This window comes from Epinephelus lanceolatus, chromosome 9 (assembly GCF_041903045.1).
Source record: "Epinephelus lanceolatus isolate andai-2023 chromosome 9, ASM4190304v1, whole genome shotgun sequence".
Lineage (NCBI taxonomy): Eukaryota > Metazoa > Chordata > Actinopteri > Perciformes > Serranidae > Epinephelus > Epinephelus lanceolatus.
In genome coordinates this window covers 24,887,607-24,914,911 of record NC_135742.1, presented here as the reverse complement: position 1 = coordinate 24,914,911, position 27,305 = coordinate 24,887,607, and the positions used below count along the sequence as shown (strand labels likewise).

Genomic DNA, 27,305 nt, shown 5'->3' with positions numbered 1-27,305 from the left:
TTATATGATCATGTTCAGATGATTTGACAAAACTGTGGCACTGGGAGCTTTAATATCACTTAAAAGAGTTAAATTGGATTGGATTTAGAGATGAGAATATTATACTTGTAGTTTCTCACAGTCAAAAAGTGCCATCAAGCATCAAAATTTCATAGATGGCATCATTCATTTCACGTCGCCTCACTTGCAGTAGTAAATGCACTCATCACTGCTCATCAGCAGTCGGTAGAGTAGTGTGACCTCTTGTATATTTGCCAACACTTCTGAAACTATAAAGACTGAAACAGAAATATGAGCTCATGCTGTGTTTGACAAAAAAGTAAAAACGATTCCGATTAATGAGTCCGTGCTGTGAATGGGGAACCTTTGAATAGAAGTAATCTTACTTCCTGCTCAGTAGCAACATACAAAGAATAGCAAAGAGAGTACCTGGTAATTTTCTTGATGTTGAAACAGCAGATGGCAGGGGGAAGACACAGACTACAGAGGTTACATGAAACACTGGCAGTAAATCACAATGAAACTTGGACATGGTAAAAGCTGCTTTAAAGAATTATGTCACCCACAAAACAACCATTTGTTAATCAATTACTCACCCTGTTTTTTTTTTTTTTGGGATCTGTGAAGAAAACGTTTTTCTCACATGCCTCCACGGTGAACACAGAATCCAAAAACAGAAAATTCTTGATGAATAAAAGTCACAGGGGCTGCATTTAACAACAGCTAATCATCTGTGTACGAACTCTCACACAACTCATGTAGTATAATCCAAGTCTCATCTATCTAGTTGTATACTCAGTACTTCCCAAACAAATTTTACTAAAACCTTGCAATTTAAAAAACTTGACCATGTGGAGCATTTAGTGAATACAGAGTCAGGTTATCCAATCAGAACTTGGTGGAGACCAAAATGAAGCTAAAAGGAGAGTGAATGTTGGAATTGCATTCATGAGGTGGTCAGAAACACAGCTCCACATAAATGATCATGCTGCTCCATATCTGCTGGATGTGACGTGTTCACAGCTTGTTTCACTGCTCGCTGTATTTATTCTAACTAATTTGTTTGTCACACAAGCAGCGTATGGCTCTATGGATGGCAATGCAATTTGGTCTGTTGATAGCTCTGTCCACCATTTTGGTCCAGACTGATAGATCTCAATAATTATTACAGTAGATAGATTTCCGTGAAAAATATGCACAGACGTTCATGACCCCTCAGGTTAAATCATGTAGTGCAGGGGCGTCAAACTCATTTTAGTTCATGGACCACGTACATCCCAATTTGATCTCAAGTAGGCCGCACCAGTAAAAGCATTGCATAATAGCCTATAAATAACAACACCTCCAAATTTTGACCTTTCTGATTGTGTGAGGAAGCACAAATGCTTTCTGAAAATGTTCATCTATTTACAAACAGATGATAAATAGCCTGAGATATTTTCAGAAAAATAAATTCAGCTTCAACAGTATGTCTCAGTTTTTCCACATTTAGTCAGTCTACTTCTCACTGTCAATACATGTGCATTTTTCCATACATTTCCACTCCTGTGTCGTAATGTCTGCATCACCACATAACCAAGCTAAAGTGGAAGCTAATAAAGAAGCAGGTTCAGTTATCCCCTGCCTTACAAACCATTTACAAATTAAAACTTTATGAAGCTCCTTAGCAGCAGGGTTCCACCAATATTTTTTTAAGATGAAGGTCCGATACAGATTTTACACAATGTTCAATATCTTTAAATTTGACCACAGTAAGTATTTATATTTATTTTAGAGAACTATATTCTTCTCAGGGTGGAACTGTCTTTTACATGAAGTACCTCATCACTGTTTAACCTGGGACCTCTGAGCCTTCACACGTGCATCAATATTAGGTGTACAAAGTCATTTAGTGGGCCGGATGGGACGGTTTTAGCCTGTGGGCCATATGTTTGACACCCGTCATCTAGCACCAACACTAGTACTTTGGTTTACACTCAGATGCCTGCAAACACAACTGCATTTCCACAAGCCTCAGTTACACTTGGTGTTGAGTGCTCATTGGTGGTAAAAAATATATATCATATATATTATATAAAAATATGTGGCTTGATCTGCTGGCTGTCTAACCTTGTCTGTGTTTTACAGGAAATCCAAGTCTTCACTCAACCATAAAACCACTGCATGTAGTGATAATTTTACTTTTATATATTTATATGTTAGTATACTTATTTATATGTTAGTATACTTATTATTCTAAATGTACTCTAAGTCAGTGGTTCCCAACTGGTGGGTCTCGGTCCAAAAGAGGGTCATGGGTCCATCCTGAATGGACTCATGAACGTGTCAAGTTAGAAAAACACATTTTATTTTGAAGTACAGTGAATTTCCAGCATGGAGTTTTATTTTAAAGTGCTGTTTCCTGCAGTAGAGTGAGTGACTTATTGACAGCTACTTAACAGAGACAGCAAACTAGCTTAAACACGGCCAAACGCAAGTATGACACTGAATTAATTTAACTGTGTGGACCTTGAATTAATGACTAAGGAGAAATCTGGGTTGTTGGAAACCAAGTACTACTGTACTTTTATTCATTCAGAGGCTTAGTATTGGAGGAGCTTGGAGAGACTGTAGTGAGATTTACAATACGTTTTCAAAAACACATAATCATGCATTTAGTACTCATTCCCACATTTCTTCAGAAATTACAGTCGACCAAAGCAGACCATGTCATGTACTCATTTATTGGGCCTTATCACATTACATTCATTCCATAGAAAATACATTCAAATGTGACACCTATGTTCAGAAAGTGCCGGCTTGTCAATGAAAGCTGGAGCCAATAAAGTTTAAAGCATGTGTTAAAAATAGAAACAACTTCTCCCGTTTTGCTTGTTGCAATACAAATATTGTTGATGTGTCAGCGCACACTATAAAAATATATTTATATCATTCTGAAAATGGAAGTCAGTTACTGTTTTCTGGCTCTCAGTCACCAGTGATTTTATTTATTTATTTATTTAATTATTTATTCATATATTTTCATGTGTATATTTATATATATACTTGTTCATTTTTAAGCATATGGCATAGCACATTGAGTACCGTTTATAAGACGTGCTGCTTTTGAAATCTGAGCAGGATTTCTCACACATTGTGGATTTTTTTTTTTAAGAGTAAGAGTAAATTATCACCAGCTTTAAATGTTTGGTAGCTCTTCTTACAACAAAGCAATAAAACAAAAAAAAAAACAGTTTTCACATTCAGTATGATTAACTGTCATAAAATAAATGTATAACGATCACTACTGCTAAAGGTAACCTCCAATCTATAACACGAGTGTAACGCCTAATTCCTCAGTGATCTTTGGGGCAAGTGTTGCACAGCGAAGTGCTTTTTGGATTTCTGCATCGAGTCCAGTGTTAAGAAAACATATCCACAACCAAATTAGTCAACATGTGCACTGCACACCCGAGATAAATAAATGCTGTTGAGATAAATCCTCTTCTCTCCTTGAGTCAGTGCCTTCAAGAGGGATTATTCATCTTCTTGAATACGAGGAGCTGAGTCTTTTACCTCTTCATCGTTGAAAACAAGATTCCTCTAACATACTGTAAGTCCAATAACTTACAAAAACGTGGAAACACACAGTATCGTCAGCAGGTAGTTATAGCCTGCACATTGCATTTTCCCCTCTGACAAAGGGCTAAATGTTTTAAAGTTTTTATGTATAAAATAGTATTTTTCTGTAACTGTGATAGCAGCAGAAGAATTTTAATGATCTGATTTCTCATAAATCTGTTTTGCACAAAATAAGCTCATGTAACACATTTTGCAGTATTGTGTAATATCTTTTGGGTAACATGTTCTTTCACTGGCAACAAATCACCCGGCGCAGTCGGACGAGTCTCTCTGTCGTCACAGCTTTTATACCGTCCTCATGTTAAGGCATGTGCACATGCCTACACAGCACATGTGCATAGAGCAGGATAAGAAGTGCTTTTCATTCAGCCAAAATGAAAAACATAACGCCTCTTCTATAATGCATGAAGCTGCTGAGGTTTGACAGAAAATGAAAGAACATGAATATAAAATTAAAATAGTAAAGACACTGATTTCTTCTCACTACAGCTTCGACCTACAGTACAGGCCAAAAGTTTGGACACACCTTCTCATTCAATGCGTTTTCTTTATTTTCATGACTATTTACATTGTAGATTCTCACTGAAGGCATCAAAACTATGAATGAACACATGTGGAGTTATGTACTTAACAAAAAAAGGTGAAATAACTGAAAACATGTTTTATATTCTAGTTTCTTCAAAATAGCCACCCTTTGCTCTGATTACTGCTTTGCACACTCTTGGCATTCTCTCCATGAGCTTCAAGAGGTAGTCACCTGAAATGGTTTTCCAACAGTCTTGAAGGAGTTCCCAGAGGTGTTTAGCACTTGTTGGCCCCTTTGCCTTCACTCTGCGGTCCAGCTCACCCCAAACCATCTGGATTGGGTTCAGGTCCGGTGACTGTGGAGGCCAGGTCATCTGCCGCAGCACTCCATCACTCTCCTTCTTGGTCAAATAGCCCTTACACAGCCTGGAGGTGTGTTTGGGGTCATTGTCCTGTTGAAAAATAAATGATCGTCCAACTAAACGCAAACCGGATGGGATGGCATGTCGCTGCAGGATGCTGTGGTAGCCATGCTGGTTCAGTGTGCCTTCAATTTTGAATAAATCCCCAACAGTGTCACCAGCAAAACACCCCCACACCATAACACCTCCTCCTCCATGCTTCACAGTGGGAACCAGGCATGTGGAATCCATCCGTTCACCTTTTCTGCGTCTCACAAAGACACGGCGGTTGGAACCAAAGATCTCAAATTTGGACTCATCAGACCAAAGCACAGATTTCCACTGGTCTAATGTCCATTCCTTGTGTTTCTTGGCCCAAACAAATCTCTTCTGCTTGTTGCCTCTCCTTAGCAGTGGTTTCCTAGCAGCTATTTGACCATGAAGGCCTGATTGGCGCAGTCTCCTCTTAACAGTTGTTCTAGAGATGGGTCTGCTGCTAGAACTCTGTGTGGCATTCATCTGGTCTCTGATCTGAGCTGCTGTTAACTTGCCATTTCTGAGGCTGGTGACTCGGATGAACTTATCCTCAGAAGCAGAGGTGACTCTTGGTCTTCCTTTCCTGGGTCGGTCCTCATGTGTGCCAGTTTCGTTGTAGCGCTTGATGGTTTTTGCGACTCCACTTGGGGAGACATTTAAAGTTTTTGCAATTTTCCGGACTGACTGACTGACCTTCATTTCTTAAAGTAATGATGGCCACTCGTTTTTCTTTAGTTAGCTGATTGGTTCTTGCCATAATATGAATTTTAACAGTTGTCCAATAGGGCTGTCAGCTGTGTATTAACCTGACTTCTGCACAACACAACTGATGGTCCCAACCCCATTGATAAAGCAGGAAATTCCAATAATTAACCCTGATAAGGCACACCTGTGAAGTGGAAACCATTTCAGGTGACTACCTCTTGAAGCTCATGGAGAGAATGAGTGTGCAAAGCAGTAATCAGAGCAAAGGGTGGCTATTTTGAAGAAACTAGAATATAAAACATGTTTTCAGTTATTTCACCTTTTTTTGTTAAGTACATAACTCCACATGTGTTCATTCATAGTTTTGATGCCTTCAGTGAGAATCTACAATGTAAATAGTCATGAAAATAAAGAAAACGCATTGAATGAGAAGGTGTGTCCAAACTTTTGGCCTGTACTGTATGTTCACAGGAAAATAACTGAAAGAGCTATCTAAGTCATGTAATCCTACAAAATGTGGTGCAGAGTCTGTTGACAGAACAGTCCAATTAAAGGAGGATGAAAGAAAAATGAGGGGATCACATATATCATCTTGGCATATAGTCCTCTGGAACTCCAGACATGTTCCTTTTCCTCAAGGCAGCGTCTACTGTTCTAATCAGTTCGTTGATGTTCGCTCGCATTTCCGGAGTATAGGGGTCATACTCAAGCTTTCGCAGCCCCGATCTCTTGAAGTTTCCATCCTTCTGGCCCTCCACACAGAGAAGGCGGTCCTCAGAAACCTTCAAACCCAGAAACTGGACCATCCCTTTCAGCTGGGAGAACAGATCCCTCTTCAGATTCTCAAAGTGGACCACGTGGACGACCTTCCCATAATTCAGCCAGTCCAACGTGTGGGACGCCCACCAAGGGGCATAGTTCTTCACAAACTCGGGCCACTCTGCAGGACAGATGAGAGTACAGAAAATGAATCAACAAGGACATGTGGGTGTCATTGCACTGAATAAAAATAATATGGCGCAAATTCAAGAAAGAAGCACTCAGATCATCTTCCTGATAAAATTAGGCTCTGTATTCATCAAACTTTTGAATATTACAATTAAAAAACAGCAAGTAAAAAGTTCTTTGCTAAGACTAAAGAATAAGGCACATTTATCAAGAAACTTAAACCTAATTACAGTGACTTTTAGGAGTAATGTTTAAGAGTAGCTCTCAGGAGGACACAGTTACTCGCACTGCTTAGAGAAAAGACACAATGATTCATCTTACAACTACCAGATTGTTCTTTTTTTAAAAACCCTTATTCATTTTTGTATAAAATCTATTAGCAAGCAATTACTATGTGAAATTAACAACAATCCAATAGATTTATATGATGTAAATATATAAATGGGGATGAAATAAAAGGAAATAATGACAAAAGAAAATTCATAAAAGGAGAATTCTGTATCATTTTTGACAAAATGCAGATAACGAAATAAGAATTTGTTTCAAATGTGAATTTAGATATAACAGCTTATGCAACAAAGCTGCAGCTGTCAAGACAAGTATGTTTATGTTGCAATAAATTGGTTAAATAGCTTTTATTTTTTAGGAGTACAATTTATAGAGTTTAACTTTTAGCTCCTATGTGAATCTAAAATGTCAGTTTGGTAAACACATGCCCTGATCTCATAGCAAAGCATCAACAAAATGCAAAAATGACTTCAACATGTGTTGGGTGGATCACTCTTATTGAGATGAAACAGAAGGATGCTTTTGCCTACGTACACAGTGATATTCCACTTTTAATCCAAATACGACAATATTCTGAATTTAATACAGCTCATGTAAACAGCATAATCTGTTTGGATTTTCCAAATTAGGCCTTTTTCCAGATGAAACAGTTTCCAGTTCTGGGAGCATTTTTTGGACATCTATACAGTCCATTCAGAATATACGTCTCAAAAGGGGTTTTTTACAGCAGTTTGCGTCACATGGCCTCCTGTCTATATAAAATCGGCTCTGTGCGTTGTCCTGGATACAAACCGATTAGCCAACAGTTTGCAAGACTATAAGGGAGAGATGCATGTCCAAAAGAAAAGCCCACATACATATCTGGTCAGAAGCAAAAACACACCTACTTTTAAACATTATGAAACACTTGGATATCAACAGGTTTTTGGATTTATGCAAATGTTGCAACGCCAGCCTTTTCAAGAAGGTGGTTGAAGGAGTGAAAGAGGAAGATGTTTGCATGGTCAAACCAGTCTGTCCCTGGTGAAAAACAAAATCCTTTTTTGATGCAAAGAAGCATATGGCACGGACAACTCCAGCTGTTTCACTTTTCCATATTTTGATGTGTTAAAAGACATGTTAGGGTACGTTAATCTGAGAATGCACGGCTGCATGTAAATGCAAATATTAGTGGAATGTTAATTTTCATTTGCCACGTAAAGAGTTTCATTGGAATGTTTCGTTGCAAAAACTGTTTTATGCATGTAAACATAGTCACTTATCTTTACACTTCATCTGCTTCACAACAACACTTTCTTTTGCCTGACTCACATGTCACTGGACGAACCAAACGGAAGCAATGACAAATAACGCTGAGGTTAATGAGAGGAAAACCACAGAGGGGTTTTTTGTGTCACTGAGAAAAGTATTTAAACATGTAAATATATAAATAATCAGCTCTGTAAACTTAAATATGTAAATACTGAACTGTATAAGCATAACTCAGCATTAACTCAAATATATTCACCTCTAAAGCTTACTTTCAGAAGGAATTAAAGAGTCAAGGGGAAGTGATTCATGATAGCCTAACTGATGTCATTTAGCTCGAAACGTCTGGCGCAATTCAATGCAGGGAACATTCAGTCATGTCTGAGATGTTTGGACAGTAAAGTGGAGATGGTTGTCAGTCAAACTGCAGAGGTACTGTGGGAAACTCCTTTGCTTGCAACTTTTACTTATTGATAATCTACTGGCCCATGAAAGTGGCTGCTGGCAGGGGCTGTGTTGCATTAGCACGCATCTTTACTGTTAGGAGAGGTTGTCGTTAAAGTTTAAAGCCTGCTGAGTTTGCAGTGCTGTCTCAGAGACCAACGAGAGACGCACAGTGGACAGAATATTATATGCTGCATCTAAAAACGCAACCAGCTGTATAGAAACACTGCATCTCTGACCACACTGCTTCTGTTCTCCTCACTATCACGCTTTCAAAAGAAACCGGAGCTTGAAATAAGAAGGAACCAAAATAGTTGGCGTTCTCCCCGTGAACATCCTGTTGTGCTGACATCTGAATATCAGACTCAGTTAATATGTTCTTATTAGCAACGTTCTGACTTTAAAAATCCAAATGAAGGGGTTTATGTAAGAGCCTTTAAAGCCACCAGATAACACTGAAAAACAACCGACTGTGCTTTGCCAAATGACATGTCCTCCAAAATAAGTTACACTCGCCCCTGAGTTGACTTTATGGGGCCACCCTGGAAGGCATCAGTGTCAGTAACATCATCTGAGCCCCACAGCCTCCCCCTGCAGAGGTGAGTGCATCAAATCGTACATGTGGCGTCCCGAACACAATGTCACGCTGACTCTCCAACTGGATCCTCTCTCTGAATTCGAAGTGGCAGCTGTCAAAAAGCCTTTCTCTTTACTGATGTCACTGCATCATTTCTCCACCAACAGAAGGAATAAACACTCATTGGAAATGGCAGGCCAAATGTGCTGATGTTTCCACAAAGAGAGACAACTGCTGGGTCGGCAACTCTCTCCAGCCTCTGGAAAATCGATTTAAACCTCACAGAAAGTAAGAGAGACGGTACACGGACCAGACAAAACCAGTTGCCATGGTTACCAAGACACACTTAGGAGGGTGAATGAGCTGAGAAAAGCAGAATATGCATGAAATATAAATATATCTTCTCAGCAAAGGGCTTACAATCTCACAGACAAAGAGTTACTGGACCCAGAGACTCCATGTCTGTAAAGATGCCGTGAACAATGACGTTTTTAATAAACTCTTGTAATCATCAAGGAGACTCAAGAGGAATTTAACTTGACTAAATTGTGCTGACACATTATGAAATGGTTGCACAATGCACGATGACGCACTGGACATCAGACAAAATGTCCAAATGGGCAAAAAGGAATTAAATCTGTAACAGTGCGCTGCCTTAATACAATATATTAATACAAATAGCATAAATCAAGCAGCTGATTACTACAGAAATCATAACAATATATTTGTACTTCTTGAGCATAATCTTTGAGGAAGTCACTGACATGCTGTAACAAAAACAATCTGCACAGTCAGTCACCAGAAACATTTTCTTGGCATCGTATGTTTTCTGCAAACAGCAAATATGTCACATTTGTACGTTTCTAAATTGTTGTACTTCAGAGGACATGTATATGCGCTGAATTTCTCATGAGGAAGCAATGGCAGATGGTGTGCAACTAGGTGAGACAGCTGCCAAGCAGCAGACAAGCAGAAAACTGTTCTTTGACAAGAGCTCAGGACGTGTCCATTCATGTTTGTAACAACTAAACTACTACTAATACTAGAGTATTTTGAGCCAAAACATGTTTTCCTACCCCTAACCATGTGGTTTTTGTAAGATTACTTTTTAGCCATTGAGTTCTTTAGCAGAAACGGTTCGTAAGTGTTTGTGTCATTGTTCACTAGCGCAGGGTAAATACCATTTTGTTCTTTCAGCATTGGACAGTGCTGTTAATGTGCTAACTGGCTAACTAGCATCTTGAATCTGTCCTGTTTGTCTTATGGTTTCTCTTTTTGAATGGAGAATACAGACAGACATTTCCTCTCATGCAGGCACAGAAGGTATGTGTTGGATGGCTGAAGTCTTTGCATTGTGTATAGTGCAACTTTTTGGTCAAGACACAGGCAACGTGAGGCAATGCAACAGCCGGCCTTCATTGCCACTCGTTCCTTGATGTCGCTTTGTGTCTGGGCCTTAAAGCTCACAAGTTAAAATGTTGAATCTCGTGCATTTAAATACATTTCTATGAGGGGTTACATGCCAAACACTTTTTTTATACACACGGTCTGGTCACATTTCCTAATCAAATGTAGCACGAGAGTATGAGGAACAAGCTGCTCTTACCTGGTCACACAACTCATGATCTGACTAAGAATGACTGAGGTTGTGGCTGGTTGGCCAATTGTTTCATTTCTCATTTTTATAAACAGAGAGATCGTGCTCGATATCATGTTGGCAATGGTTTTGGAACTGTTTCAAAACTTTGTGCTCAGCCGCAATGGTTTCTAAGGTCAAAACCAGCCCTTGGTTTATTGCTCATTTCCTCCATTTCCTCGCCATTTTACATCACCATAGATCATTTCCCACAGAATATTACCACATAATCCCACTTAAGACAATGGGGGCAAATTTAGACTTCCATTTAATTTATTCAGTAGAGCTGGAGGAAGTTTTGTCTTTTCTTTATTGGATGACTGAGATTAAAACTGCTGAGAAACAATAGTTTAAGGACTGAGACTCTAATTTGCCCTTCAGCTGGACAGATTTTGGTCACATGCTCACAGATTCCTACATTTTGCCTCATAAACTGTCTTAACTATTATGGTTTTAGTTATCAAAATGAGGACTCCATTTGTTTGAAAGCTTTACTCAAAGTCAACCTGCACATGACAATCTTGCAGTTGGTCGGAAAATGAAACTTGGTACAACAGTTTGGTAAATACTGTACGCTATTGTGGCAATAACGGCTCACCTTTCCCTTTCCAGTGGGCCTGCGAGGCAAATCCAATGTGGCCGCCATATTTTCTGTTAAATTCAGCCATGAGGGCTTTGTAAGGGTTTCGGATCATGAGGATGCTGGAGTCAAAGGATTCAATCTCCTTCCTGCCGCTCTCGTGTGTCTTAATGCAGATCGTCCTTCCACTTCGCCAGTGGTCCCGCTCCCCTTTAAATCCTGTGAAACATTTACAATCCCACAGTGAATAGATTTAATCCTCAGAGGTTTGTGAATCACATCAGATGAATGTCAAAGCCTACCTTTATTATAAAGGGAGCCATCAAAGTAATAGCTGCCGGTGTAGAAGCCGGTGGCGAGCTCTATGAGGTGGCGAGCCCAGGTGTTGCCAGCTCCGGGGAAACTGGCGAGTGCCACCAGCTGCTTGGCACGACTGGGGAGGAAGTGCCGGTCCATGCAGCGGTTATCTGACACAACACAAAGAACACCAGGCTTCATTAATGATTTCTTGTATGTACTGAAACAATAAAACATTCTCCAGCCATGAACGGGGGGCACGAACTGTGACGGTGCAAAACAACTGACAAGTTGCTCAACACAATCAAGCTTCAAATAGATACCGAAAGTCAGTCACTTCCTGATTTGGGCTTAGTTCTGTAATAAAGGGGGCTAAAGACAAAGAAGTTATGCTGAAACATTGGAAGTTTGTGGCAAAGACATTTAAACATCGCTGGAGGAAAAGGTCAATATGGACACATTCTGGTTATGTTTTGTTCTGCGTGGGTTAGCTTGACTGTTTCGTCTTCATCACATATTGCCTAACAATAACAATTCCCACTTACTGACGTAAATGTGTGACGTTAATACTCTAAAAATATACTCTAAAAATACTGGAGCTAGAAAGTCTTTAGCTGCAGACCTTTGAGTGCAACTCGTCCAGTATATTTACATGAATTTCACTTCCCGCTGCGGCTTGTTCTTGTTTTTTTGCTTCACAGCAATAAACATCCTTTTTGTTTACTGGGCTCTGTGTTTCTGCTGATCCAAGCTACAGCTGCCTGCTGCATTCGGGAAACACTGTTCACAATGACGCATATGCTAGAGACACACCAATGCTGGATTTCTGTGGCTAGTAGTGATATTTGAGAATAATAGGGTGCTGCAAGGATAGCGTTTTTTTTTTGTTTTTTTTTTGTTTTTTTGGTAGGCTGATGCGGAAGTCAGTGTCGCCCTTGTTCCTTTGCTGAAAAGCCTATGGGTTTTTTTTCATTGTTTTGTTTTTTTAACATTGCAGAAAATAAGCTCTGGGGTTCAGAGAAGTTTATGATATTTACATGTGTTGTTCAGCAAGAATCTTAATCCTGACAAATTCACACCACTTTTATAACTTTTCAAGCATAAATGCAGTTGTAAGAAGTAAAAAGCCAATGCTAGGCTATAAACGAACTACACTATGGTAGCATGACTTCCATGTCGCTGCCACAACAAGTCTGTAAAGTTGTGTTCAGCGTGATGACGTTCTGTGTTCTCATTTAGCAACCGTCTTTATAAGATACATAAAGCTTAGAAATTTTTGGGTTTTAGGACTCATTCCTGCACCACGGTATGGAAAACTGTAACCCTATGTTTCAAAATATTTTTTTTATAGAGATGCCGGAAATTTGGTTATTGAAGTGTTGTGATAACGGTACATCTGGAACAGGATATTTTACAGCTGAACTAAATAAACTTTCACATGGTAACAGTAAATATTAGGGGTGGGAGAAAAAAATCAATACAGCATAGTAGCGCAATATTTTGTGTAGCGATATTATATCGATACACAGACGGCAAGTATTGATTTATTTTATTGTATAAATGATTATTATTGCAAATACAAATTAAACTTTTGGTAGCCTACTAGAATGATAAAATCAATTGCTTTTTCAGTCCACTAGATACATTTTGATGCAATAAAAATGACTGAAGTGAGATGAACATACTGAATATCTTATAACAGAAGACAGATATTGATAAAGTTTTCCAGTTGAAAAAGATTTTAAAAGCTGCAATATATGCCATCGTAATGTTACTTTTGTATATATATAAGATGATCCTTTTTTATATAAGATATTTACCTGTTCTACAGAGGTGAAAAAAATCAGGGCAAACATGGGGTGGTGTTGGGTGTTTTCAAGGTCACAACAACTCCACATTTTCACACTTGGTACACCCTGCTGAAAGTGTGCATGTCTTTATTTCCTGCACACATGGTGTGGCTGATACTTGGGTTTCCTGACATGCCTCTCATTTCAATGTGCTCTTTGCATACTGCTGCAAGCTACAAAATGTTACCTTGAACTTGCGTCTGGTACACCACAAAGTACTCTTCGTTCCCGCAGCTCTCGAACTCTTCCCCGTGGCAGCGGTTGAGACACATGCCCTCGTCCTCCAGCTCATGCAGAGAGAAGAGAGGAGTTGGGAAGCCGCAGTAACATCGATCTCCAGCCAGGACGGCCAGCGTTTTCTCCTAAAGTACAACTGCCATTAAACACTGAGGACACACTCGCACTTATGTACAATGCATTAATACACACATCCCCCCAAAAAAAGACCCCTCACCCTCTCCGTGCACATGTCCACACATTTGTCCACAGACATGTTTCGGATGACCATGCTGAAGGGAAGTGCCAGAGTGACATTGTCTGGCCGGTGGAAACACCCTTTGAAAATGGCACTGCCGTCTGAAACAGACACAAGAAACCAAAATGTTTTTCATTGTGAGGAAGAAAAAAAACAAAAAACACTGCAGTTTTATGGTTACTGAGCACAGCTTCCATCAGCTTGGCCTCTATTCACTGACCCCTGATGAAGAGATCCCACTGGGACTCTCCCTCAGTCTACTGAGGCCCTGACCTGCCAGCAGACTCAACCAATAGCAGCGCTCTCATCGCTGCAGTGTGATGATGACCTTTAATCTCAGGTCCTCACTCTGGTCTGATGGATGGACCATGAATCACAGCAGCACAGAGGAGCTGCTTCTTTCTCTCACAGGAAGTTGTGATATTATCTGTAAGATGATGTTTCATCCTTTGATTTTGTTATTTTAGGTTTTTCTGGTGCTACTTCTGCACATAAATCTTATCTTACAGAATAACTGGATGACTTTTAAGAAAACAACCAACCAAAACAACCTGAAAAGAGACAGTGGGTTTAAATCAGGATTAAACCGCTGATCATATCGTGGGCTGTGTCATTTGATTAGAGGATGAAAGCCACTGTATAAAGTTACTGCAGAAGAAAACCCCAAACATCCATTTCACATTTTTTTCAGGCTGTCAACACATCAGCTGTGCTGGTGTGCACGTGAAGCTCTCTCTGCTGTCAACAGATGGTTAAGCTTTAATAACAGAGGACGAAAACCACACTAAAAGCTTTTTACTGTGACAGATACCATGATGACGGCAACTCGCTTGCTCAAATGTCGCTGAATAAAATATGCACATGGACCTGTGCGTCTACGGAATTTATTCATGCTACCAAAACCTGCAGCTCCCCAAGTCTGCTGAGCTACGCTTAACTATCAGTGCTGTGAGGCATTAAAACAAGGTAACACCGCTTGCAAATTAGCTTCAGCCATGTGAGTGTATCTAATGTTTTATTTATTTTTGACCTTTTTCCCCGACTAAAAGTTGCATTTTTAATGTCATGGCCTTGCTCTCTTCATTTCCCTGCAGTATATCTTCACTGCATCCTCTCTCTGTTACCCGCCTCTGCCCTCGCATACGGCAGAGCTTTTTAAATCAACCGAGAGGCTGTTTTTGTTCCTCCGTTGACTACTATCACACATGTGCAGCATCCAAACGCATATTTCAAACAAAGTCTTAAGAAATAAACGCAGAATGATCGCTTTGCAAGAATATCTTAGGAGTTAAGTTTTACTGAAAACAGCCATGTGACCATAATGGTGGTGAAAACCACAAAACGGCCACCTCGACACATTTCCTGCATTTCCTCTTTGATGTTCACATGACGAAGATCAGGGTCAGAGGTGAAAACATAAGCACGAAGAGCCTATTCAGCAGTTCTGGTGGCAAACTGAGAGAAAAAAAAAGCAGAAATGAAAATAACAATAAACAAACAGCAGTGAACTGGATGGGGTTACAATACCCCAGGGTCATTTAGATTCAAGAGTTGCTTAAATATTCGCCATAGGTGTGCAGGCTAACCTTCTCCTTTCACAATAGCAGATTATTTCTAAGAAGCAGAGGGTAGATGAGAAAAAGGAAGCGCAAAGAGAAGAAGAAGGAAAAGGTGTAAAAAGTTACCTCACACGGGACTTTTAAAAGAACAAAATTGACACATTATCTTTTTCACTTCTGCTAAACAGCCCTGCTTTCACTTCACTTCAGTTTTCCAGCTGCAGCGAGTGTTTAGGATGCAGACCACGGCTGGCTGGCCTACGTAGGTAGCACAGCTCTCCGGGGAAAGAGGTAAACACAACAGAGCAGCCTGCTCCCAACTGTGGCATTAACCCAAAATAAAACAAATATTTTCCCTCCAAACAGCCGGGCTTGTTACATTTCTGGATATGAAATAACATCTTTGTGCCTTAGTGGATACTGCTGGTATACTCAGGTCTGCTTGTATCTTTTCTCAGCACATGAACATCAATTCATCAAATTAAAGAATTTTTTGTGACCATATATTTTTAAATTATGGACATGACAGTGCTCTTGTGTGTCTCCTTGACAGCCCTGTGTGGAGCAGCACGTTGTTCCTGTGAAGCCCGTGGGAGTTTTTGTTGTTGTTGCAGAGTGTCAGACTCACAGCGACGTGCCGACTCCTGGCTCAGCTCCAATCTATAGATGGACAATCTGTTGGCTCCTCCACACAGGTTGCTCTTCTCTCCTTTGCACTCCATGTTGCATTCGCTATCTGATGCATTGGGCGCCTGAATCTTGTGACCGCAGTAGCACTCTGCTCCGAACTCCAGACCTGCGTACATGTACCCTCTGGAGGGCAGAGAAAGGAAAAAACATCAGCATCGTTAGTGAAGGAAAAACAGAGAGACGGTGTGTGTTCTGAGGCTTTTTGACGTCTCTTAATCCTTCACAGGCCAATACAGATTATTATTCAGAGCAGCTGGATAAGCAGTGATCAATAAAACCAAACAAATGTTGCACAGAGGATGTTGAAGTAAAGATGAGAACGCATCCCAACGTAACAACACCTCTTACTTTGGTGAAAATGCTGCAAGGCTCTAGAGGAAATTATTCATATGCTTGAAAACTATATTCATCACACAAGGTCTCTTCACACCCTTCTGTTGCTGCGTGGAGGATTTGACTCCCAGGGGCCTTTTGGGTGCAATTAGACGTCTAACACACCCCTCACACAGGACAAATCCCCTGGGCTGTCAATCAAACCCATGCCTCTGTGCGCTACTATGTGCTGTTACCCCTCATTTGTTTGTCTGTTTATATTAACCCGCTGCTCCTGGAGAGGAGGCGACCGGGCTGCGAGAAGCGAGAAGCGAGAAGTAAGAGGAGGACGGAGCTGAAAACAAGCATCTCTCTCTGTTCCTATTCTCCGCTCTGTGAATCAGTGATGGGTGTAATTCAATGCATTCGAGAGCGCCGTCCCCCGGTATTCCACGGGGAGAGAAAAGAGGTGAAAGAAAGATGGGTGAGGTAGCAGAGGGGGAGAGAGGATGGAGGGAAATGAGATATATGGAAGAGAGGAGCAGAGAAATAAATGCTTGTAAAACTGGAGCATACATAATTATTTTTTTACGTTTTAACCTCAGAAGAACACCAAGAATCTACAAACTAATTTGGTAACGTATCAGCTGATGTTTTTTATGTACATATATATAAATTAAAATAAATAAATGAAATCTGCAGCAGGTCTACCTCCAATTGAGTTACAAAAATTGCATGAGGGTGTTCATTGTGGCCAAATATATGCGGACATCTTCATATGACATCAATATGTGACTTTTTAACGTGTCATTCCAAAACTATGGTCAGTATTGTGCTGATATGAGAGCATTCTGGAAAAGCCTTTCACAGGATACTTGAAATCTGGCCGTGTGGATTTGCTCTCATACAGCCACAAGAGCACAACTGAGGTTGAGCTCTGATGCTGGTCCATAAGGTCTGGCTCACAGTCAACTCTCCTATTCATTCATCAAAGGTGTTGGATGCAAGGCCGGACTATTAACCGGGCAAAGCAGGCAGCTACCACAGGGCCAAAGAATTGCAAAAGGGTCTGTGCACTTTAATCCAGCCTTTTCAAAAGAAAGTGTCAGGTGTGTGTGGCTATAAATCAGCAGTCCCCTATGGCAGAGAAATGCCTGCACACTGACAAAAGAGAAGAAAAGACTCTTGATTGATTCCATGTGAAAAGAGTGACACGATATAAGAAAATGCGACAAAGAGTGTCACCATTGTGTAACCCTTTGCACATGGAATACACTGATTCTTATTGCAGCTCAAGTGCCTTCTCTACTTGTTTTTGTTGTCACTGTGCAGGCAAGACCCTTAAAATAGGCCTTGAGAGGTTGTCTAACTGCAAGAGGGTATTTTGCACATCAGTATATATGCTGATGTTAATATCTGTGACAAGCCTGCATTGGCCATGGGACTCCCTAAAAACCCAGGGTTTCACCCAGGGGCTGTTCCTTACATCCTTCATCACTCAGAGTGCTGCGTGCCTCATGTGCATCCTCGCCGGCTCACACTGAGTTGCCTCGCCACTTCTTGGATAAACTAGCAAAAACGTGACCTTTATTAACGTAATCTTTGCCTTAACCCCAAGATTAAACAGGAGACATCACGCCTGACTGTAACCTCAAACAGAGATGATTTCATTTTGTCGTGATGACAATTTACAAAGATACACTTAGATTTTTGCTCTTTGTACTGCTGCCACAGCTGCAACCGTGACTAGACGTCCTGCAGGTTTTCAAATGACTTTTTCCTGACTGCTGATAAATTCTCAGACTGACCATCATAACATTATATTCACAAATATGTACGACCACATAGTGCTAAAATATATTGACATAGAGACGGACTGAATATTGTCCAACATCAAAAATCTGCTCAGATGGGGAGGGGGTCTGTATTCTGATATCAGAGTAGCATCTTGCATCAATAATGTTAGATGTCTGCCCAAACAGGGTTACAAGGCAAACTATCAGTTTCCATGTATATATGTGCGAGACCAAATATACAAGTTATAGGAAAACGTCTACAGTATATTCTATATATGTATTCTTTATATTATCCAGTCTAAGTTGCAGAATTTACAAGCTTTAGAAACAAAACTAGCCCATGCTTCTTCTCATTTTCATCAAACCAATATAATTCATTCTCATTAAGGTGCACACAGGTTATCATATAAAGCATGAACCTGCACTCCGAGACAGCACTGCACTGCTACATCCTGCAAAGCCATGCCCGTCCAGGTGAAACCCCGTATGTTTTGGGAGTTACCTATTGGTCATTAACTGGCCATCAGTTCTATAAAACACCACAGATCAAGGAAACTATTTTTATACTTTTATAGTTTCCAAAGATGAGGAAGTACCTTTTAATTAATGTCAGATATTTTTAAAGTTCATATCAGCTCTTCTGCTCTGTCAGCTCTATTTCATCAGCGCGACAGCAGAGATTAAAAAAAAAAAGAGAGGATATGTAATTGATGAGTGTTTGTGTTGTTAGCTGCTGTCGTACCTTTCTGCACAGTTGTCCTGGCAACGGAATACAGTCATTTTTTTGTAGTCAAAAAAGGAAACTCCTCTCAGCGCTCTTTTCTGTGTGTCATCAATGTAGCAGCCAATATACTTTGCTGAAAAAGAGAGAAAACATACATATATATAAATAGAAGTTAATTACGGAGCGAAGGAGAGACATATTTTCAAATTGAAATACAGAGACACAAAGAGTACATGATGTTTACTCTACATTTAGTGTACAACAGAGTAAAAAAAACATTTGTAAATGGAGTCAAATGAGTCAAAAGTGAATACTGTCTGCAACAGTAGTCTTCCTCACATGCCGACACAGTGTAGTAACAGAGCACATGAGGAGTCCAAACTGGGGCAGAATCTTTATTTATTTATAAAGACACACATCCCCTTCTAGTGGCCTGTAACTGTAACTGTCATCTCGCTCCTTTTTTTTTCATGAATGTGTGGGGGTTGGGCTCCAGTGAACCTCTGCAGAGGGATACAGCAACCCTTTAACAGCTTCTTCCCACTCATTAAAACGCTGTTTCTCTATTTAACTGAACTACACAGGCTCTATACCTTTAACAAACAAGCCTCTTGCCATCTGTGGTGTGCCATTACCCCTCTGAGCCTCTGATCATAGCTAAATGGGTCCTAGTCCCCTTGCATTACTTTAATTGTTATGGACTAAAGACCTGGGTTTGTGCAGCATGTGGTGTGCTGCAGGACTCGGCTATAATCTTCCTCTTAACTATTGTTGCACTGGAAATAATCTGCTTTATCATGAAGGGAAATGCTGATTTAAATGAAACTGGGAGCTCATTTTGAATCGTATAGTTCATCTTTATGAGGGCAAATGATGAAAGATCAGATGTGCAACTGATATCATTATCTGTTTTGTACTTTCAATATGCAAACGATGCACAATAACCTCTCTGCATCTGGTGGATCATTTAAACCAATGTCAACAGTGTTTGAGCTATATGCTATCCCCAGTCCACTCCTGTTTTCCCCTCAGCACAGAATGCTTCTGTGCCATTGCACCACACAGTGCAAATGTGTTTATGTGCTGTGCTCTGCATCTCATGCTGCAATATTCCCTCCAAATTAAATTGTGAACCAGTGGGAATGAGTGCATTTGCAGTGAGACGAGAGAAAAAGCTTAAGATGGTTCAGACTGCAGAGTGATGAGTGGTGCATGAGAGCAAACGAATGCTTTGAAGCTGCTAATTACTCCATCATCACTTTCAGCTGCAGTCCTGTGAGGTTGGTGTTTCAGGGCGGGAGGGGAGGAGGAGGACTGAGCCAGACTGAGAGACCTTTATTTGATCAGACACCCTAAAGCTTGAATATACTGTACATTGTAAACATGTTTGTTTTCCTGACCTTGAATTGGGAAAAAAAATGAAAAAATGGCTCAGCAGTGCACTAGAAATACATTATTGTCTAATACTCTCCACTTTAATGTGAAGCAGAGTACTGTACTGTGACTCATAGTTTTTGTGATGGAATCACTTATTTGTTTTCTCTTCAGGCTCAGAGAGGCCCCGAGTAGAGTGAGATAAAAATCAGGGAGGCTGCCTCGACGCTGGCACACACGGAGCAGCAGTCACTCACACTTATGTTTCATATTTATGGGCAGTTTAGATTCTCCACCTGCCTGTACTGCACTCTGGAGGAAAACCAGAAACCCACATAACCACAATGGAGTGATAGTAAAATGAATGGCTCCTCAGTGTCTATTTTAAGGTGCCGTGCATATGAATAAATAGAAACACCCAAATAGCACGTGTTGAGTTAAGCAGTAGTTGAACTAGATGTTTATAACTTACAACTACAATTTTGACGTACTTGTCCTTCCCTTGAGTATTTTTACTCCACGACATGTCAGGGAAAAAGACTGTGCATTAATCCAATACATACATTGGTGCTTGTATATAGCAATACTTGTTGCTTTATAAATTAAGTTTTTACATACAAACTGTGTCCAGTTTCTAAAGTATAAAGCACTGTTACAGATTAAACCACCCAACAGTACATTAAGTAGCTAAAATGCTAATTGCTCTTAAAATGGCAGACTTTTCATTAAGCTTGGGGGGTATCATGGTATTACAGTAAACCAGGGTAAACCAGTTAGAAATCCTAAAGGTATGACTTTTAATACCATCAAAAATACAGACGCCCCTCTTTCTGTTAAACTGATACAGAGATGCTGTATTGAGGTGATGTAGTGAGCAGCACATGCCACCAGAGGTCAGTCTCTACAGGTGTAACAGGCAGCCCAGCTGAGAAAGATGGTGATTGTGTGAGTGGTGGGGATAACATTACAGGATGAAGAAAAAGCCGGCCAGCAACGGCATAAAGTGACGTTGGGGAAAGCAGCTCAGCGTAAGATTTTTTTTTTTTTTTTTTTATTCACAAATACCGTCACTTAATGCAGACTTTGGTAAAACGTCAGGAAGATATGCAGTTTGCTACTTTACCCAAATAAAGTCTGAATACTTTATGCATTTGGAAATTAGTTCTAACTAAAGAAATATGCAAAGCTTTATTTATTTTTGTGGGCAGACTGAAAATGATATCTACGAAATCTTTGGATTCCCATGATGGGAAGAATGTTTTAAGTGTCTAAACACCTGCAGTGGAAAGTAACTAAGTACATTTCTCAAGCACTGTACTTGTGTTATACATCAAAGGTATTTAAGTTTGGTTATTTCCATTTTAATACTACTTTATACTTATATTTCACTGCATTCTAGTGTTACTATTGTACATTTAAGTCCCCGATATTTATCTGACAAATATATTTACCTAAAATATTAAGATTTTGCAGATAAAACACATGATCAATTTATAAGACTGCCCAATAATGTATCAGATAGTTAAAATTACTACAATAATAAAATGGTGCTTACGTGTTAATCGATCAGTAATAATAATCCTTGAGCGCTTTAAGTTCACTTTCATGATAATATTTATGTGAATAATTTATTTGAATAAAGGATATTTACATGTAACATATTATTTTAACATATTGGTATTATTGCTTTTACTTAATTAAAAGTATCCCAGTACTCGTATTTCTATTGTGTTCCTTTCTGAAAAGAGGACTAGGGGTCTGGCACAACTGTCACAAGAGGATTTTTCTTGAATACATGTTGGAGAAATCCACCGTTTGACTTTGTGTTTAATAATTTATACTTCATCCAGCAGTGCAGAGAGTGTTTGACAGGGTAAGAAAAGCAGAGAGAAGTAAGCCAGGAGTAAATGATCTCCTCTAATCAGCTCGTTTGATCATGTTTCATTTGGAAAGGAATAAGTAAGCAGGATATTCGTGCCATCCAAGGTCAGAGTCAGTCGACTCTAGAGAGACACTTCCTGTCCTCATGTTGGTGTTTTCAAAACGTTTGGTAATTCGATAAGATGTCACATGCCACTCAGGAGTTTATATGTAAACCTTTCCTGACAGGATTTTGTAACTGCGCTGCTATAAAAAGAGAGATAAAACTGTAAATCCTGCGTGAAGTTATTTAGATGCTGTGATGTTGCAGCCGAACACATACTGTGTGGCAGCAGGCAAAGCTGCAGCTGAAGCCCTGTGGGTGAGACCCTTGAAGGATTCACTCTGAGACGAGACAGAGGACTTAATCATAATCATCATCTCACTCCACTCTCAAGAGATTTCCTACATGACCAATTACAACTGGAAATTCTCAGTCATTATGATGGTGCGGTTTGTAATTAGAGATTGCTTTGGATCAGTTTCATATTAACATGAAGTGTTGAAGGAACAAGTGCTGCCTGCGTGTTACTGCAGTGAATATTTATCATAAATCAGCCTGTCATATGATATTTTAAATAGTTGTTTCTTGAATATTCTCATTATCAACAAAAGAAATTATTTATTCTAATTATTGTTATAATAATATTGTACACAAGAATCCAGTTGTAAACACTGAGTATTCATTAATGTTGCAACACTGCAATTATCTTTGTGATTGCCGGCACACATTGTGATTCATTTAAAATTCACTTACTGTTCCAGTAAATTCCATTTATGTTTTGCTGATCTGCTTAAGTGAGCACTGCACTGAATTATTGTATTACTTTTGATAGATTTTCTTTTAAGTGGGAGAAGTCAAGGGCAAATGTTGACCATCTTCTATAATTTATCAGCTCATTTTGAATTTTGAGAAGTGGGAGAAGATCTGTTGTTGAATTTGGAAAATTGCCAAGCTGAAAACAAAAGCACTGCAAGAGCAAAGTGAAGAAGTCATGGTGTAACCCACCTCGTCCATCGTCCACATCTTTGGCACTGCGTCCTTTAAGTGCACGGTTCCAGTTGTTGGTGTAGTCTCCCTGCCTGCGCACCGTGTCCTGGCCCTCATGTCTGTCCTTTTTCATCCACGGAGGGCCGTACCTCCGTCCAGACCTGCGGGTCTCCTTAAACACTCTGCTCATGATGCCAAGCCCCCGTGTGTCTGACACTGAAGTCCGGCCTCCCATCTCTGATGCTACCAAAGAGTCACGGCCCCCTCTGCCCCCGGGGCCACTGTCCCCGACAAAGCCAGAGTGCAGGAAGACCAGGCTCCCGGCGGTCAGGTAGAGGAGGATGAGGGAGAAGAATCGGACAGGTTTCCTGCGGAAATAGCGCTGTATCTTCAGCAGAGGCTTGGCCATGCTGGCTCCCCCTGCCACTCAGACACGCTCTCCCAGTGATGAAAACTCATAAAGCAGAATAATTAACACCAGCTGTCCCTGTTCCCACCACACAGCCCCACTGGGCCCCAACAGAAACAAAGAAAAAGTCAGATAAAGTGTCTTAATCCTGCATGAAGGTCATCCAAACAATAGCATGACTTTCCCCTTCATGTATGCCTCTTCAGTCTCATGAGGAAGATGCTTTACACCTGTGCACTGTGCAGCTCTGCCGATCAAGTCCACGTGAGAGTCTCTCTGCTTTCCCGCTGACAGTCCAGCCCTGAGAGCTAGCTCCGGGGCCACGGCATGAAAGGTGAGCGGCTCAGAGTGAAAGATGAACCCTCAACACCGCTTTCACTCCAGTTATCAGCCCACTGAGATGCCACACCAGCGCCACAGTGGCACTTTCTCCCACGCTGTGCAGAAGGAAGAGGGTTTTTATTTACTGGCTGAGCTGAGATCCTTTCGCCTTTGTGAGGCTGGCTATTCAGCGAGAGAGAGGGCGTGACTCACCATCTGCAGCAAAGACACACACACACACACACACACACACAAAAAAGGAAGAATAAGTACACACCTGAGTAAGCCCTTATCGCACGTGGAAAAGGAGAAATAACATGAGCAGGTTACAAAAAGATGAAGTCACCCATCACCTGCTGGGAAACACATCATCATTATTGCTGTTGTTACAGGAAAGCTAAACTGCCCTCATTCCTTCATATTCTATTAAACTCATATTAAGTGGAGTACAATTTGGAACAGAGATAAGCAAAGACGAGATTAAAAGCAATCACGTATCTGGGAAACTTATCTGTCATGTTAGTTTGTGCACAAAACAGCCTGCAAAGCTTCACTGCAACAAGCTCACTCTTTAATAAATTGGGTTAAGCCGAGAGAGGGAAAACAGAAACAAAGCTCTACCCTGCGGCATTTTCACTGATGTCTTTGGGAACTAATGTGTACAGGAATTGAAGGGAATTAGAAGACATTATTCAGGATGATATAGGGTGAGGATAATTTGTGTGAATCTGTGACAGGAGAAGAGCAAACAGGCTCATTTGATGTTCAAAGAATGCAGAGGTCAACAAGTCGACTCATCCATTAACTCTAGAGTGTACACTTTAATGGACTGTCTTTGTCTTATCATAATTAAGTTATGATGTTACACTGATAACTCCATTTTTTAAAGCGGCTGAATCCCGACTTCCCAAATCCTGGGCAGCCTCCCTCAAAGGAGTCTCTGTTCTGGGACGAGCCCGGGAGGCTACAATTGGAAGGTGTAATGCAACACTCCTCAGGGTTAAGGGAATTTTCCAGAACATTCAAGGGGACACTCGCCCTTGTGGCTTTCTGTCTGCCCTGGGACAAATCCGCAGAATGCGTGTCACCTGAAACCTTGACGACAGAGCAGACCCCCCCTTGGCTTCCCCTCTACTTTTCCCTAAAGTAGTCTGGGAAGAGTCTGAGACCCTCAAGGAGAAACGGATCACATTCTGCTTGTGTGCTTGAACCCGCAGCATCCATGCACAAAGAGAATCCACATCCTGTCTGACTTCTCCAAACTTTGCCTCTGTATCCTGTTCAGTGACTTCTAAACGCTGGCAAGGATGGTTTTTATTACTGATGTACTTTGTCTGTGTTTTAACAATTCAGTATTTTGTTATTTTTAAGGTCAAATCTCTTTTCCTGAGTCACAGTAAGTTTCAAAATGACAAACATTAAATCTCCTGAGGTATAAATGAGGGGTGGTGCAGCTGATGAGTCAAAGATAATAATAATAATAATAAAAAAAAGTAAATCATATTAGTGGGGTTCACATTCAGGACATAAAAGACATAAAAGAGTCTCTTTTGTACAGGCTTTGCAGTTTTCTAACTACACTGTCCTAGAAAATGTTATGGTGTCAGAGGTGCAATGGGTAAACAACACCTTTAAATGTCTAGTGTGTAGGATTTAGCAAGTAGGTATAGCTACAGCTGGAGCAGCTACGTGACCCATCTACCAGCTACAATACTCGCCCACCATACCCACACGTCAGTCCACGATCAGCCCCCTTTGCTCCTTGGTCCAGAAATGTAAGCCCTGAAGAAAATGCTAGGTTAGCCTTAAATTAGCTTTGAGGTGTTAGGTTAAGAGCAAGGTGGTTGGGGTTGGGATTAGGGTAAGGGTCACATCTTGTTTCTAATCAGATGAATCACATCTTCATGTATTACGAATTATAAAGTGCATTATTGCAACACTTTGCCTTGAATTTATTCACTATGTCAGGTAGTAGCAGGGTTCAAATAGCTGGTGCATTTTGTACTGGTGGTGGGCATGATTTGTAGTGACGTGTTGTGTAGGCTCCAAACAGTGTGGCTGCAGCTACGTGTCTTGGATTTAGGAGGTCATATTGGCAGAAATTATTATTAAATTACTATGTTTTGATTAGTGTCTAATTACCTGAAACCAAGAAGAATTTTTTGTTATCTTAGAATGAGCCATTTATATCTACATACGAGGTGGGTCGTCTCCCATTGAGCTTGCCATATTGTCAGGACAGGCAACCCAAAAACTGTCTCAATGTAGGGCCATTTGTGTTTTCGTGTCGTTCATTTTAGTTCTCCTATACGCTTGCCTCACGGAAGAAGTTTCAGCCGGTTGCAATCTGCAACCTCACCACTAGATGCCACTAAATCCCACACACTAGACCTTTAAAGTTAGCTCATTACTATGACATGTTATATCTTGTTTGTTTAATCCATATGGATGGATGTGATGTGTTGTAGTCCTGACTATTTCTTTATGCTAAGCTAAGCTTTTCAGCTCCTTGTTCTAGCTTTGCATTTATCAGAAAGGCTCAACAGTGGTATCGACCCTTTCATCTAACTCTCAGCACGAAAGCAAATTTCTTCAACTATTCCTTCGAACGTTTGTGTCTGAAACATCAATGAATGTCAGTGATCTTTTCATTCCCATGAACAGCCTCTATTTCACATTCAATTGAATGCAGTTACACGGTACAATTCCTTATATTTGTTTCTACAGCTGTCTAAACATTATTGAAAAGTGACTCCTACACTCTGTCTGTAACCATGACGATTTTTCAGTCCTGTCTCAGTATTTCGCTCCTTGTCAGTGGAGAAATGATTCATATTTCAGGACGAACGAGATGCCCTCAAACAAGAAAGTCTTTGTTTCAAACTGAATAATTTGTTTGCCTTTGAGAAATGTAATCATATCTAGGCTAGTTTCCCTACAGGGTTACAAGGTCTAAATAGAAAAATAAAACTGCATATTTCAATGCGCCTCTTACTCCTCACTCACTATGGAGGGAAACACTATCCTGAACATGTGTGGTGGCCTCTTGGTTGGATTGCAGTCCACAGGAGAGCATTGTTTTAAAGCTGTGTGCACAGGGCATGTTAGAGTGGCTGAAGCTAAAAGGCAGCGAGGCACTTCTGCTCTGAAAACACAGTAAAAAGGTTTACGAGGGTGAGCAGATGGAGAAAATGGCATCAGGGTATGTGGCACCACTCGGTCTCTAACATATGCAACCAGGCCACACACAGGTTAATTACTGCTGTTAATAATTAATCCCCTCAGTTACAAAAATGAAATTGAACTTGTGGCTAATTTGCAGGTTCAAATGACAGTAACATGAGCGTAGATGGACTCTTGGTGCTATCAATCCTTCATATTGCATGAGGTAAAAAGAAACAAGACCAAGTCTATGCTGTCATACTAGCAGCTCTGTAACACTGTAGGCACAGCAGTGCTTTGTATGCCTATCACGGTAATTGTGTTATTGACTTATCGAGATCAGCAAAAAAGATCAAGGTCATGTCCATATATCGTACAATATTACCCTTGTGTGTTGTGAACATGCACGTTTGTTC

At 40.4% G+C, this 27,305-nt stretch overlaps 1 protein-coding gene across 2 annotated transcripts in view; it reads right to left on the bottom strand.

The window, feature by feature from the left end:
* Positions 1 to 5,652: 5,652 nt before the first annotated feature.
* wscd2 (WSC domain containing 2) overlaps positions 5,653 to 27,305 on the bottom strand; it is a 52,574-nt gene continuing 30,921 nt past the window's right edge. For both annotated transcript variants that reach the window (XM_078170740.1, XM_033618549.2), the window contains exons 2-9: positions 23,016 to 23,943; positions 18,731 to 18,845; positions 15,819 to 16,003; positions 13,611 to 13,732; positions 13,344 to 13,518; positions 11,312 to 11,476; positions 11,028 to 11,228; positions 5,653 to 6,228 (exon numbers count right to left, since the gene is read on the bottom strand). In XM_078170740.1, the coding sequence (XP_078026866.1) occupies positions 5,876 to 6,228; positions 11,028 to 11,228; positions 11,312 to 11,476; positions 13,344 to 13,518; positions 13,611 to 13,732; positions 15,819 to 16,003; positions 18,731 to 18,845; positions 23,016 to 23,406 (1,707 nt within the window). In that variant the 5' untranslated portion in view covers positions 23,407 to 23,943 and the 3' untranslated portion in view covers positions 5,653 to 5,875. The remainder of the gene's footprint in view (positions 6,229 to 11,027; positions 11,229 to 11,311; positions 11,477 to 13,343; positions 13,519 to 13,610; positions 13,733 to 15,818; positions 16,004 to 18,730; positions 18,846 to 23,015; positions 23,944 to 27,305) is intronic.